The sequence below is a fragment of the Theobroma umbraticum genome, unplaced genomic scaffold, assembly GCF_002168275.2.
Source record: "Theobroma umbraticum cultivar Fairchild unplaced genomic scaffold, ASM216827v3 scaffold_1682.0, whole genome shotgun sequence".
NCBI classification, from domain to species: domain Eukaryota; kingdom Viridiplantae; phylum Streptophyta; class Magnoliopsida; order Malvales; family Malvaceae; genus Theobroma; species Theobroma umbraticum.
In genome coordinates, this window is record NW_018397290.1 from 269,823 (window position 1) to 281,226 (window position 11,404).

General features: G+C 38.0%; 3 protein-coding genes across 4 annotated transcripts; 2 read left to right on the top strand and 1 right to left on the bottom strand.

Annotated features, from left to right (window-relative positions):
* The first annotated feature begins 2,423 nt into the window (after window positions 1-2,423).
* LOC110428652 (seryl-tRNA synthetase / serine-tRNA ligase) lies at window positions 2,424-5,734 on the top strand. The gene is made up of 9 exons (XM_021444541.2): window positions 2,424-2,651; window positions 2,736-2,806; window positions 2,900-3,061; window positions 3,153-3,258; window positions 3,503-3,696; window positions 3,992-4,095; window positions 4,180-4,363; window positions 4,764-4,943; window positions 5,186-5,734. The coding sequence occupies exons 1-9, from the start codon at window positions 2,519-2,521 to the stop codon at window positions 5,393-5,395; spliced, it is 1,344 nt and encodes a 447-aa protein (XP_021300216.1). The 5' UTR covers window positions 2,424-2,518; the 3' UTR covers window positions 5,396-5,734.
* Window positions 5,735-6,203: 469 nt separating this feature from the next.
* LOC110428676 (malate dehydrogenase, glyoxysomal) lies at window positions 6,204-8,996 on the top strand. Of its 2 annotated transcripts, XM_021444574.2 has the most exons (10): window positions 6,204-6,702; window positions 6,800-7,015; window positions 7,175-7,489; window positions 7,631-7,720; window positions 7,808-7,891; window positions 8,112-8,147; window positions 8,249-8,338; window positions 8,430-8,524; window positions 8,631-8,707; window positions 8,859-8,996. In XM_021444574.2, the coding sequence occupies exons 1-9, from the start codon at window positions 6,631-6,633 to the stop codon at window positions 8,701-8,703; spliced, it is 1,071 nt and encodes a 356-aa protein (XP_021300249.1). In that variant the 5' UTR covers window positions 6,204-6,630; the 3' UTR covers window positions 8,704-8,707; window positions 8,859-8,996. The 2 variants fall into 2 exon arrangements, with proteins under 2 accessions (XP_021300249.1, XP_021300248.1); XM_021444573.2 differs by lacking the exon at window positions 8,859-8,996 and having other exon boundaries at window positions 8,631-8,798.
* Window positions 8,938-10,839, bottom strand: TIN1 (tunicamycin induced protein). The gene is made up of 3 exons (XM_021444571.2): window positions 10,628-10,839; window positions 10,190-10,540; window positions 8,938-9,924 (listed from the first exon to the last, which is right to left on the bottom strand). The coding sequence occupies exons 1-3, from the start codon at window positions 10,736-10,738 to the stop codon at window positions 9,115-9,117; spliced, it is 1,272 nt and encodes a 423-aa protein (XP_021300246.1). The 5' UTR covers window positions 10,739-10,839; the 3' UTR covers window positions 8,938-9,114.
* Between the last annotated feature and the right edge of the window lie 565 nt (window positions 10,840-11,404).

Genomic DNA, 11,404 nt, shown 5'->3' on the forward strand with positions numbered 1-11,404 from the left:
CACGTGTAGAGATACGGATACCAGATTATTACAATGGAAAAATATGGTACGTAAGCTGAAGGAAAAAGAAAAAAAAAAAAAAAAGACAAATGGCACCCAACAGCAGTTAGGTTGCCAGGTTCTCTTTTTCTTTTTGTTTTTTCTTCGAATTGAGCAAGCAAGCATCCAAGACTGGAGATTTTCACCAGGTTTGGTAGGAGGAAACTGGGGGTAATCTTCAGAGTAGAACGATCATTGTCATCATATTTCAATCGTTGGTCAACATTTAACGCTTGCCCAATTGAATATTTTAAGAGGCAGGGGGCCATTCTCCAGTGTTATGCATGCACTTGCCTGTCCATTTTCCATCAGGGTCTCATCAGAAGAGTACTCATCCGACAAAAAAGATGGTCGGCAAATGTGATTCTGATCCTGATTGCTTCAGAACTCCCAACCCATTTCCTGCAATTCCAGCTGCAACACACTAAAAATTAACCATGACCAAACTTTTTTTGAGTACTGCAATGACTGATGTCAAACAGTAACACCCCCCAGCATCTCAAAGGCATTGCATGAATCGCATTTTGAAACATCTTTTCCCTGGCAAGACTGACATACTTTCTTGTCCCATTAAGAAATTTCATTTGCCTGCATCAAAATTTCCAGTCAAAAAGGTTACAGAAAGGGGCCCGAATACACAACACTCGCTATGTTCTTGAGCTTTAAGCCATGGGAATTGGGAACGTAATGTCGTATTGGAAAGACCAACAGTGGCAAACCACTAGCCGCCGCGTTTGACTGACGTCTGGGTGGCTGCCATGTGGAATACAGACAGTGACAGAAAACGAACACATTTCTTCCATGGGGTCCAGATCATTGGACTTGTCACCGACTTGCAGGCTGAGAAAAAGTTCCCAAACGGATTGAACCCCGAGCAAAATAATGCATGGGCAAGTTCTTGGAATTGTTTGTTGAATCAACGTATTGCTACCCGGTTAGTCTAAATCTGTGAGTACGTTGCTGACTCAGATTTGTGAGCTTTTTGATGGGTGATTAAGACATTATCCGATTCAACAACCCCAACCCAGAAAGGAAGAGATTGAAATCCATGCCATATATCACTTCTCTTCAACGAATATTTTACCTAAACAAGATGCCTTGAATTTCTTAATAGGTTTTTAGCCTTCCTTGGGTTCATCAGAATTCGATTCAAATTGAAATAATTCATCAAATCATTGAATTTGATTAAGTGAGTTCGATTATTTCGGTTTCGGTTTTAAATCATTGTCTTTTTAATTTCTTTAATCAACTTTGGATATCCATCATTTATAATTGAATTAATTGAACAAATCAAGTGTTATTGAAAAAAAATTATGAAAAATAATAATAACTGACCGAACTGATTATATAATTCGACTTCAATTATTTTAATTTCTAAAATATATTTTGATTAGTTTGATTAATTCAATTAATTCAATTTTTAAATTTTCAAACTAAATCAATTTAAATACTCATTCTTAACCCCGTTTTCAAAAATTGATAAAAATAAATACTAATAATACACCATTTTTAAATTGAAGCTCTAAATTATATTGTAAACTCAATTAAAATATAAAGGTTGTGTTCCTCAACAACACGGCAAATCCCACTTTAGTTTTTCCACCAAAAAAAAACAGTAAGATCCATCCCCTTCACTGCCAGGCCAGGATAGCTTGGACGTCTACTTGCCAACTCTTCAACTACCATGCGTGGACTATCTTGCTTTAGTATAACTTCCCTCATAGACAAACCCAAAAAAAAAAAATACAAATTTTCAAAGTTTCAATTCAATTATGTGAAGCTGCTTCCTACATGAATTGATCGAATCTAATTATTAATTGAAATCAAGTAATACTCGTTACGTCTCTTTTTTTCTTGAAATAGTTTAAAATATGTCATTTTTCTCTTTTAAACACTTAATATTCTCTTGTGAAAGATAGCAGGGTAGAGGTAAATCTAGACTATGGTGGGTTCTTCTCTTCTATAGGTGAAAAAACAATTTCATGAGATAAGTTTAAGATTTATAAATAAGAATTTTCTCTACTTAATAAATATATTTTTTGAATTAAAAATATAAATTTATTTTTTATATTAAAAAGCATTAAATATCTATAATTTACATCAAAATCAAAATCCGTATTTAAATTTCCGTAAACTCACGAAGAGACAAACAAAAAAAAAAAACAGAGAGAGTGAGTGATTCAAATTAAATTATAATTAATTTTTCTTAGATTTAAAGCAGAAGGAGAAGCCCAATTCTTACCAGGCCTGTAAGGTGTTGGGACTCAAGCCCATTTGGTCCAATTTATGAAGCTTTTTTGAATCTTTGATGGGCCCAATAATCCCGAACGGGGCGTAACCCCATAAGATCTATCCAGGGTAAGAATAACGCGACCTTGGAAAACAAACAGTCCCTGAAGCTAGGGCTTTTTCGAGTTTATAGTAAAACATTTCGCGGTCGGCTGCCACCTTCCTTTGTTTGCGGAGGACGGGAGTGAAGATGTTGGACATCAATTTGTTCAGAGAAGAGAAGGGTTACAACCCCGAGATCATTCGTGAATCCCAACGGCGTCGTTTCGCCAAAGTCGAAGATGTCGACGCTATCATCGAACACGATAAAGTCTATCGTCAACGTATTGACCCCAATCCATCCTTTCATTTTTCACCTTTCGGTTTACATTTGTTGTGTTGTTTTAATGAATGAATCTCTGTTACAGTGCTATATGAAGTTGAAAATCTGCGAAAGGAGTTCAACAAGATCAACAAGCAAGTCGCTCAACTTAAAATTGTAAGCTTTTCCCTTTTTAATTTTCATTTGGTTTTCCCTTAAAGCTGGGATCTTTTGTTTGAACTGCATTGTTTGGGAATTGGTGTGGAAAAGGCCAAGCAAGATGCATCGGAGACGATTGCCAAGACAGAGCAGGTTAAACAGAGCATAGCTGAGAAAGATGTCGAGGTTAAGGAAGCTTGGGCTGGTTTGAAATCTAAATTGGAAAAACTTGGGAACCTTGTGCATGATTCAGTCCCTATCAGTGACGATGAAGTGAGTGGCACTGCAAATTTTATTCATTTCCCTGGTTTTTGATTGCTAATGGTTAATCAGAGTAATAACTTATCTCACCAAATCACTGCAGGCGAATAATGCTGTGATTAGAACATGGGGTGAGAAACGGGTGGAGCCTAAGCTAAAGAACCATGTCGAGCTCGTCGAGCTCCTTGGGATTGCAGATACAAAAAAGGGTAATACGTTTTACAGGATAAACATGCTTTGTCGTATCTAAAGTTAATACATTGATTCATTGTTTTTAAGATGTGTAAATTCTCTATTAAGCTAATGTGCGGGTCAACAGATGAGTTTATCGAACCCTAGGCTGTATTTGTCATGATGAATTTATATTGTTGTATGCATGAATCCAGCTAGCAAATTGGCTTAGTTTGGGTGTTGAATCACCTTTAACTGATTTTCCCTTGTCTTGTGCTATAGGTGCTGATGTAGCCGGTGGTAGAGGTTTCTACCTTAAAGGAGATGGGGTGCGTCTCAATCAAGCTTTGATTAATTTTGGGCTCGATTTTTTGGAGAAAAGGGGCTATACAGCATTGCAAACTCCATTCTTTATGAGAAAAGATGTTATGGCCAAGTGTGCTCAATTGGCACAATTTGATGAGGAACTTTACAAGGTAACATTTGGAACTTACTTTGGAGATATTTTCTTTCCTTCAACTGAGCTAATCTTGATTCCTTCTTTTCCAGTTTATATTTTGCACTATTTTATAGAATTAAAGTGGTTTAATTTAATTTTTGATATGGACTATCGCAGCAGGTTTACCCTTATGTATTGGGAAATGAAACAAAAGAAAATGGTTGTTGTTCTTTGTGGTTAGGAATGTGTCTTTCATTAACTGACATTCTTTTCACCAATTATTTTCTACATTAGAATAAGAAAGCATGACTGGTTTAGTTGATGATCAATAGGTGACTGGCGAGGGTGATGACAAATATCTTATTGCAACAGCTGAACAACCACTTTGTGCTTACCACCTAGATGATTGGATCCATCCCTCAGAGCTACCTATAAGGTTCTAATAATCATTTGAAAGTGATACCTCTTGCTATAAAGAATATTTTTGTTTCTTTTTGTTTATGAAAATTATTTTTTCTAGATATGCTGGTTATTCATCTTGCTTCCGCAAAGAAGCTGGTTCTCATGGCCGTGATACTCTTGGAATTTTCCGGGTTCATCAATTTGAGAAAGTCGAGCAGTTCTGCATTACCAGCCCAAATGGCAATGATTCCTGGGACATGCATGAGGAAATGATTAAAAACTCAGAGGACTTTTACCAGATGGTATAACTTTTCTTTTATGAATTACTGAACGTGAATAATTTCCTGTTTTTCAATCTAATTTCATTGGTATGTATAGTTAAACTCTTTGAATATTGGTTTTAGCTAGACCAATGAGCTCAATCAGGCTACCTTCATAGTTTATTTCACATGCCGCGTGGAAGTGCTTATTAGTGGACAATTTTTTTTTTTGGGGTTTTCCTAGTGAAATGAAATTGTGTTAAATATAAAAAGTTGGAGACTTTATCCTTCAACCCTAGTCTGTCTTTTAATAAAAGTTGGCTATGCACATAATGCCTTCCTATCCTATATATAAAAATACATTTTTTGGTTAAAACTGATTTTTCTTTGAACTTTTGAGGCTGAAGAACCTTTGCATGGATTCGTGGATCTTGTTTTGTAGCTAAAGCTTCCTTATCACATTGTGGCGATTGTTTCTGGTGCCCTTAATGATGCTGCTGCCAAGAAGTATGACTTGGAAGCATGGTTTCCTGCATCTCAGACTTACAGAGAGCTTGTGTCCTGCTCAAATTGTACAGATTATCAATCAAGGAGACTAGAAATTAGATATGGGCAGAAAAAGGTGGGTCCTGTTGACTTGTTTTGTTATATGTGAGGAAAGTATGCCACAATACAAACAGCAGAGTGAAAGAGTGTTTAGGGAAATCTAAATGGATTTATACTTTTAGTTTTCCTTTCATAAGAGTACAAATCAGTTTGGCATTAATCTAAACTACTTTTATAGCTCCATTATATATCATCTTAAGTCTTGAGTTTTACTGGTTGAGATTTGGTTCATGCTCTGTGATTGCTTTCCTCTTGCAGAACAATGAGCAGGCAAAACAATATGTTCACTTGTTGAACTCTACCCTTGCAGCAACAGAAAGGACCATATGCTGCATCCTTGAGAACTACCAGAAGGAAGATGGTGTTGAAGTACCAGAAGCTTTACAGCCGTTCATGGGTGGGAAGTCCTTCCTGCCTTTCAAGGCCAAACCAGCTGTTGAAGCTAAAGGGAAGAAATCCAAGGCATAGTTATGTCTTACTAAACCTTTGCTTACAATTAAAGGAAAAAGTACTCAGATTAGCTGAAAACTAATTTTGTTACTCTGAAATTGTTGTCTTCAACCTTTATCACGACGCCAAACGTACCTTTCATTTCTTTTGTAGATGTTTCTGAGTTGCTGGAATTTTTAAAAATTTGTTATATAACTCTAACAAATTGCTATAAGTTTGGTTTAGCTACAATATTACTACTCTTGAACTGGAAGAGGAGGATGACATTTGAGGATTTGCATCACCATTGTAGTTCACCCTCGATTTAAATGTTTTCTTTGTAATGCACAAAATAATCGAATTTTCTTCTTTTTGGGATATTACTACTACGTTCTCTGAAACTCTTGCATCGTCATATGTTGCAAATTGCTTTGGGTTATGGTGGAAGTTTGCACCTTATTCTGTGAATCAAGTACCTTGTGCATTTGTTCCTATTTGGACCCTCCAAATAATAGAAGAAAAGAATGTTTACCGATAGCAATGAAGAAAACGTTCATGGTGTGCATTGGAAAAATGTTATGGATAATAATAAATTAGTTTCTGATACAAAGACAAGGACGGTTATTGAAACAAGAAGGGCTATTGGTACTAAATAACATAAAAATCAAGCAGTCCATAACACGTGGTCGGTATAAACAAGTAGAGGTTTATAATGGAGTTTAAACATCATTATTTTTTCCTATGAAGACCCACAGTCTATCCTTTTATTTTTTTTACTTCGTTTTCCTCCCCATTGGAATTTTTACCACTTAAATTTTCTTCTCACGTGACAGTCTAATACTTGGGGCATTGATTTGAGGATGCATGATTAATTCCATAGACGAGCAGCAGCTGGTGGTGAAGTAAAAAACATTTTTGATCAAATATCAGTTACAAGTAACAATGAACAGACACCATACGTTCTTGCGCAGAGAAACAGAATCTCAGGGTTTTTATCAACCGATAAATAAACCAAAACCAAGCATACTTCTGTTGTCAAGCAGGAGTTTTGAGAGCCACATTTCTCTTGCAAATAGAGATAGGATAAGGACTTGAGAAACTAGTTTCCACACAAACTAAAATTTCCAAGAAAATATATATGCATCTATGTCAACTTCACCTTTATCCGTTCCTTTGCTTTTCTGTTTAAATCCATTCATTCTTGGCACGAACAACGTAATATTATTCCCACCTCATCCTTCAACTGTCACCCTCTCTCTCGGAAGAGAAAGGAAATGGAGTTTAGTTCAGAGGCTAACCAGCGCATTGCCAGGATCTCAGCTCATCTCCACCCTCCAAATCACCAGGTTCTCTTCTATGTTATCTCCTTCCAGGTACAAGTTTTCAATGAGTAACGTGGCTTTTCTTGTTGTTTGATGTATTGTTGTGGATTGCGTATGACAGATGGAGGAAAGTTCTGCTTTGAGGCGAGCTGATTGCAGAGCAAAAGGAGGGGCACCGGGATTCAAAGTAGCTATTTTAGGTGCAGCTGGAGGAATTGGCCAGCCTCTTGCAATGTTAATGAAGATGAATCCACTCGTCTCGGTTCTTCATCTTTATGATGTTGTGAACGCCCCTGGTGTCACAGCTGATCTCAGTCACATGGACACTGGTGCAGTGGTAATATTTCTTCTCCATGTAGTTCTCTTCTTAGAATTTATTCTATAATTATTCAATAGTGAACACAATTTTTCTAGGATATGATGGGTTAATTCAGAAACATTTAGATATAAACAAATTGATGGTCCTTAGAGTGAAACGTTCTTTTTTGGGTTTTAGGCGCGTGGCTTCTTGGGGCAGCCGCAGCTTGAGAGTGCTTTAACTGGCATGGACCTTGTGATCATACCTGCTGGTGTTCCAAGGAAGCCTGGAATGACGAGGGATGATCTTTTCAACATCAATGCTGGAATCGTCAGGACACTTTGTGAAGGAGTTGCAAAGTGCTGCCCAAACGCAATTGTTAATCTGATCAGCAACCCGGTGAATTCTACAGTTCCAATTGCAGCAGAGGTTTTTAAGAAGGCTGGTACTTATGATCCAAAGCGACTTTTGGGAGTTACAACTCTTGACGTTGTCAGAGCAAACACTTTTGTGGTATGTATAACCATATAATGTAATGACTATGGGGAGAATCAATGTTTTCTTCACCATTTTATTGCATTAGAGCACCAAGAAATCACATAGCAACATTGCTGCATCTCTGGTTTTCACTCTAGTTTTTATGTTTTCATATAGGCGGAAGTCCTGGGTCTTGATCCTAGAGAAGTTAATGTCCCAGTTGTTGGAGGTCATGCAGGAGTGACAATCTTGCCTCTTTTGTCGCAGGTCTTGAAGAACATCCATAAATTTCACTTGTTCTCAGTTCTGATAATCCGTCATTAGTTGAATTAACTTGCTGCCAATCTTTTGCAGGTTAAACCTCCATGCACCTTCACCCCTGAAGAAACTGAGTACCTTACAAACCGCATTCAAAACGGTGGGACAGAAGTTGTAGAGGTACAAAAATGTATTTCCTATTCTTACAGAGCATGCAGAATCGGTCATGTTAGGTAGCAACCAAGAGCAAGTTCTTAGTTAAACTGGACCAAGTCCTGAATAAACTTGCTTTAATTAGATTTCCCACGGGTGAATTCATTTATATTTTAAGTATGTTTCACAATCAGAATTGATAGATTCACAATTAAGTTGCATCTTTTGATACTTTTCACCTATACAGGCAAAAGCTGGGGCTGGATCTGCTACACTGTCAATGGTTGGTCATTCTATCTGCTCATTTTCACTTCAACTTATACCGTAATGGTTTTAATCTAGGTAAATTCAAACAACTAAAGGGAAGCCCTTTACTTGTAATAGGCATATGCAGCTGTCAAATTCGCAGATGCATGCCTCCGAGGCTTGAGAGGAGATGCAGGAATAGTTGAATGTGCCTTTGTCGCTTCGCAGGTACGCTCTTCAAACCTTTTTTTCATGCCAACATCTTCTTAGTTTTGCACTTTCACCATTTTATCATAACCAAGAACACTCTCAATCATAGGTTACGGAACTCCCTTTCTTTGCAACCAAGGTAAGACTCGGTCGTACTGGAGCTGAAGAAGTCTATCAGCTAGGGCCTCTAAACGAATATGAGAGGTAAATATAAAAGTGTATTGTATTATATTTGTCAAATTGCAAGCACTTTCACTGTTTCAGGTTGGATTGCATATTAACTCAATCAATTCCTTCTGATTTTTGACAGGGTTGGGCTGGCAAAAGCAAAGAAAGAGTTAGCAGAAAGCATTCAGAAGGGGATTTCCTTTATCAAGAAATGAAATGGTGATGAGCCGGACTTGATTACGTTTAAGCTTTCTTAAATCTGTTACAGGGCTTGGTACATGTTTTGTTACTTTGAAGAATCAGCTAATATTTAACATCACCACTGCCCCATCCATTGAAAGCCCATTGCCAATGATATGCTAATTTTCAGGTTTACTTGGAAAAGCTAGCACCAGCACGGCTTTATTTGATTCCCAGAATAGAATATAGAAGGAATTATACTCAACGGGTAGTGATAATGCCATCTTTAACTTTATTCAACAAATTTATAGAGACTTACAATTCTTCTAACTCATTAGATATTCCAAGAATGAACCCCAAAAAAAAAAGGTATAGTTGATCTCAACTCATCTTTACAGTTTCTTTTAACTCGACAAAATCTGTAATCCTTTTCTCTCTTTAACAATTTACAAGGTGAAGGGGTTGGAAGGAGTGTAAACAACAGGAGTTGTTGACATTGTGATGTTCCCTGTCAGCACATTTGGTGCCACAGTATCCTCTATAACAACAGGGTTAACCTCCACCACTCTCTCTGGTATAACTTTCTCACCATCAACCCTAGCCAGAACCTCCAAATGCATCCTCATTGTCTCAGGCTTGGTCCTCCACCGAGGAAAACCCTCCAAATCCCCTTCTTTCAACTTCCTTTCAATCCCAAACCCAATCTTCACAAACGTCTGAGCTGACACATCAGCCTTCAATAACTTGAAAGAACCTCTCTTGCTTGCCTTCGGACCCAGCACAGAAGATAGCAGCATCTCGAAACCAACCAAATTGGGATTTGAACCGTTGATGGAAGCAAGAGGCCACATTGTAGCAAAGTGCTTTGGGGTCAGAACAGTAGGGGATTCTGCTTGTGGATCAATAGTGGAAAGGGCATCCATGGCCTTGGTTTTTGACATTGAGGATAGTTCCACAAGGCCAGGGGCAAGTCGCTTAAGCTTCAACTTGTTATTTGAAGATGTAGACGATGGAACACTAAGGGAAGTCGGGCCAACAATACGGAGGGACAGGATTGGAGCATCTTGACCGCGAGAAGCTACACGAAGATGCTCAGCCAGGGCCATAAGGCCAGATGCAAACCCATTATGAGTTCCGTTGAGAGGTAAAGGAAGATCGATTGGGTGGCGCAGGCTAACTGATCTCGCACCCTTGACAGTCACCACGGCGCCATCTGCTAAAACTACCTTTTTCAACACACCAGCATCCACATCATGCTGCAGAATTGAAGCAACAGCAAGATCAATAAACAAATTTCAAAACAATTTATGCAATAGACCTCTTATCTAAATTGCCAACCCCCAAAGAAGAAAATCTAAATTCCCAAAGGCCAAAGCAAAGAACTACATCCTTAGTTTTTGCTATTTACAAATACTAGGATTGTAAATTACGAAATTTCTCATGATAAGAAACACTTCAAACTTCAAGGAAAACATCTTTTATTTAAAAAAATAAAATAAAAGGGAAAAAGGAAAAACTAACCGGCAAGGAGATGCGCATATCTTTGGCATCCTGAATCCAGAGCTCCATGGGTCCGGCCAACTGGAACGGGGCCAAAACGGGTAACCCATTGTCCGATTTCCTCTTCTGCTCCACCAACCCATTTTCATCCCCGGGTCTAGCTGGCTCTTCCACCCTAAAAATTGGCAAATCTACGTACTCCCACCGATTCACATCCTCCGAAAGCTTAAACGGAATCACCTTCTTATCGATTTCAACGTCAAATTCATATGACACCGAATGGCCAACAAGGGCATCCCCAAGATCGAACCCTGAAACCTTAAGATCATCGGCTTGGAATCCCAATCCCTTCACAATTGCTTCTTTCAAATCCTAAACCCAGAACAAAAAAATCACCATCAAATTATATAAAAGAAAAATCAATGAATGGAACAAAAAAGTAATTAAACAAATGCTTACAGAGATGGCTTTAGGATACTGAGTCGAAACCAGGGCGTGGGAAGAGGATAGAATCGTAAATAAAACAAAAATCAATGCCACGGTGTAGGATGAAGACTTGGCAAACGTCATCGTCGTCGACCGACAAGAACACCGTAAGAGGAAGAGAGAGAGAGAATTCGGAGGTGAGCTTCGAAGATTTTGATTTTCTTTTTTTTTTTGGATAAACTTTTTTCTTAAAAAACAGATTTATTGGGAGTTAGGTATAGGGAAGTTTCTGGATGGGTGGCGGAGGATCTAGTGGAAGGTGACGTGGCCTCAAGTAACCAATCAGAAGATAGGAAGTGATGCGAATGACATACGCCATTGGCTGGGCTCTGTTGGCTTTTCTTACTTGTGTTGTCTCCGTGTGGGGCACCTTTCCGTGACACGCGGGGGCGATTGTGGAGAAAGGAGAAGAAAAGGTAACGACGTCGTTGCAGGATTAAAAATTGGACAAAAAACATTTGGCATCGCCTGGATTCGAACTGGAGACCAGGGTCTGTTTGGCATCAAAGATGTAAAGCATTTCTTGTAATGTGACTTATTAAATTATATTACAGTATTTATTTTGTAACAGATCACTGTAATGTAAGATTGTAATGCAATCACATTACAGCTAATGGATGTAATGTTATTGTAATCCAAAACCAATACAATCACATTACATTACACTCTGCAATGTTTCTAAAGACAATTTTACCTTTCAACTTTATTACTTTATTAAAAATATTTTATAATGTTATAATTAAAATAAAA

What these genes read in the sequence shown, in the direction of transcription:
- LOC110428652 (XM_021444541.2), top strand. Translation starts at nt 2,519, where the DNA reads ATGTTGGACATCAATTTGTTCAGAGAAGAGAAGGGTTACAACCCCGAG. An exon ending in AAGTCGCTCAACTTAAAATT is followed by an intron (nt 2,807 to 2,899) that starts GTAAGCTTTTCC and finishes GGTGTGGAAAAG; the next exon opens with GCCAAGCAAGATGCATCGGA. An exon ending in CCCTCAGAGCTACCTATAAG is followed by an intron (nt 4,096 to 4,179) that starts GTTCTAATAATC and finishes TATTTTTTCTAG; the next exon opens with ATATGCTGGTTATTCATCTT.
- TIN1 (XM_021444571.2), bottom strand. Translation starts at nt 10,738, where the DNA reads ATGACGTTTGCCAAGTCTTCATCCTACACCGTGGCATTGATTTTTGTT. An exon ending in AGTATCCTAAAGCCATCTCT is followed by an intron (nt 10,541 to 10,627) that starts GTAAGCATTTGT and finishes TTCTGGGTTTAG; the next exon opens with GATTTGAAAGAAGCAATTGT. An exon ending in ATATGCGCATCTCCTTGCCG is followed by an intron (nt 9,925 to 10,189) that starts GTTAGTTTTTCC and finishes TCAATTCTGCAG; the next exon opens with CATGATGTGGATGCTGGTGT.
- LOC110428676 (XM_021444574.2), top strand. Translation starts at nt 6,631, where the DNA reads ATGGAGTTTAGTTCAGAGGCTAACCAGCGCATTGCCAGGATCTCAGCT. An exon ending in TCAGAGCAAACACTTTTGTG is followed by an intron (nt 7,490 to 7,630) that starts GTATGTATAACC and finishes GTTTTCATATAG; the next exon opens with GCGGAAGTCCTGGGTCTTGA. An exon ending in GTGCCTTTGTCGCTTCGCAG is followed by an intron (nt 8,339 to 8,429) that starts GTACGCTCTTCA and finishes TCTCAATCATAG; the next exon opens with GTTACGGAACTCCCTTTCTT.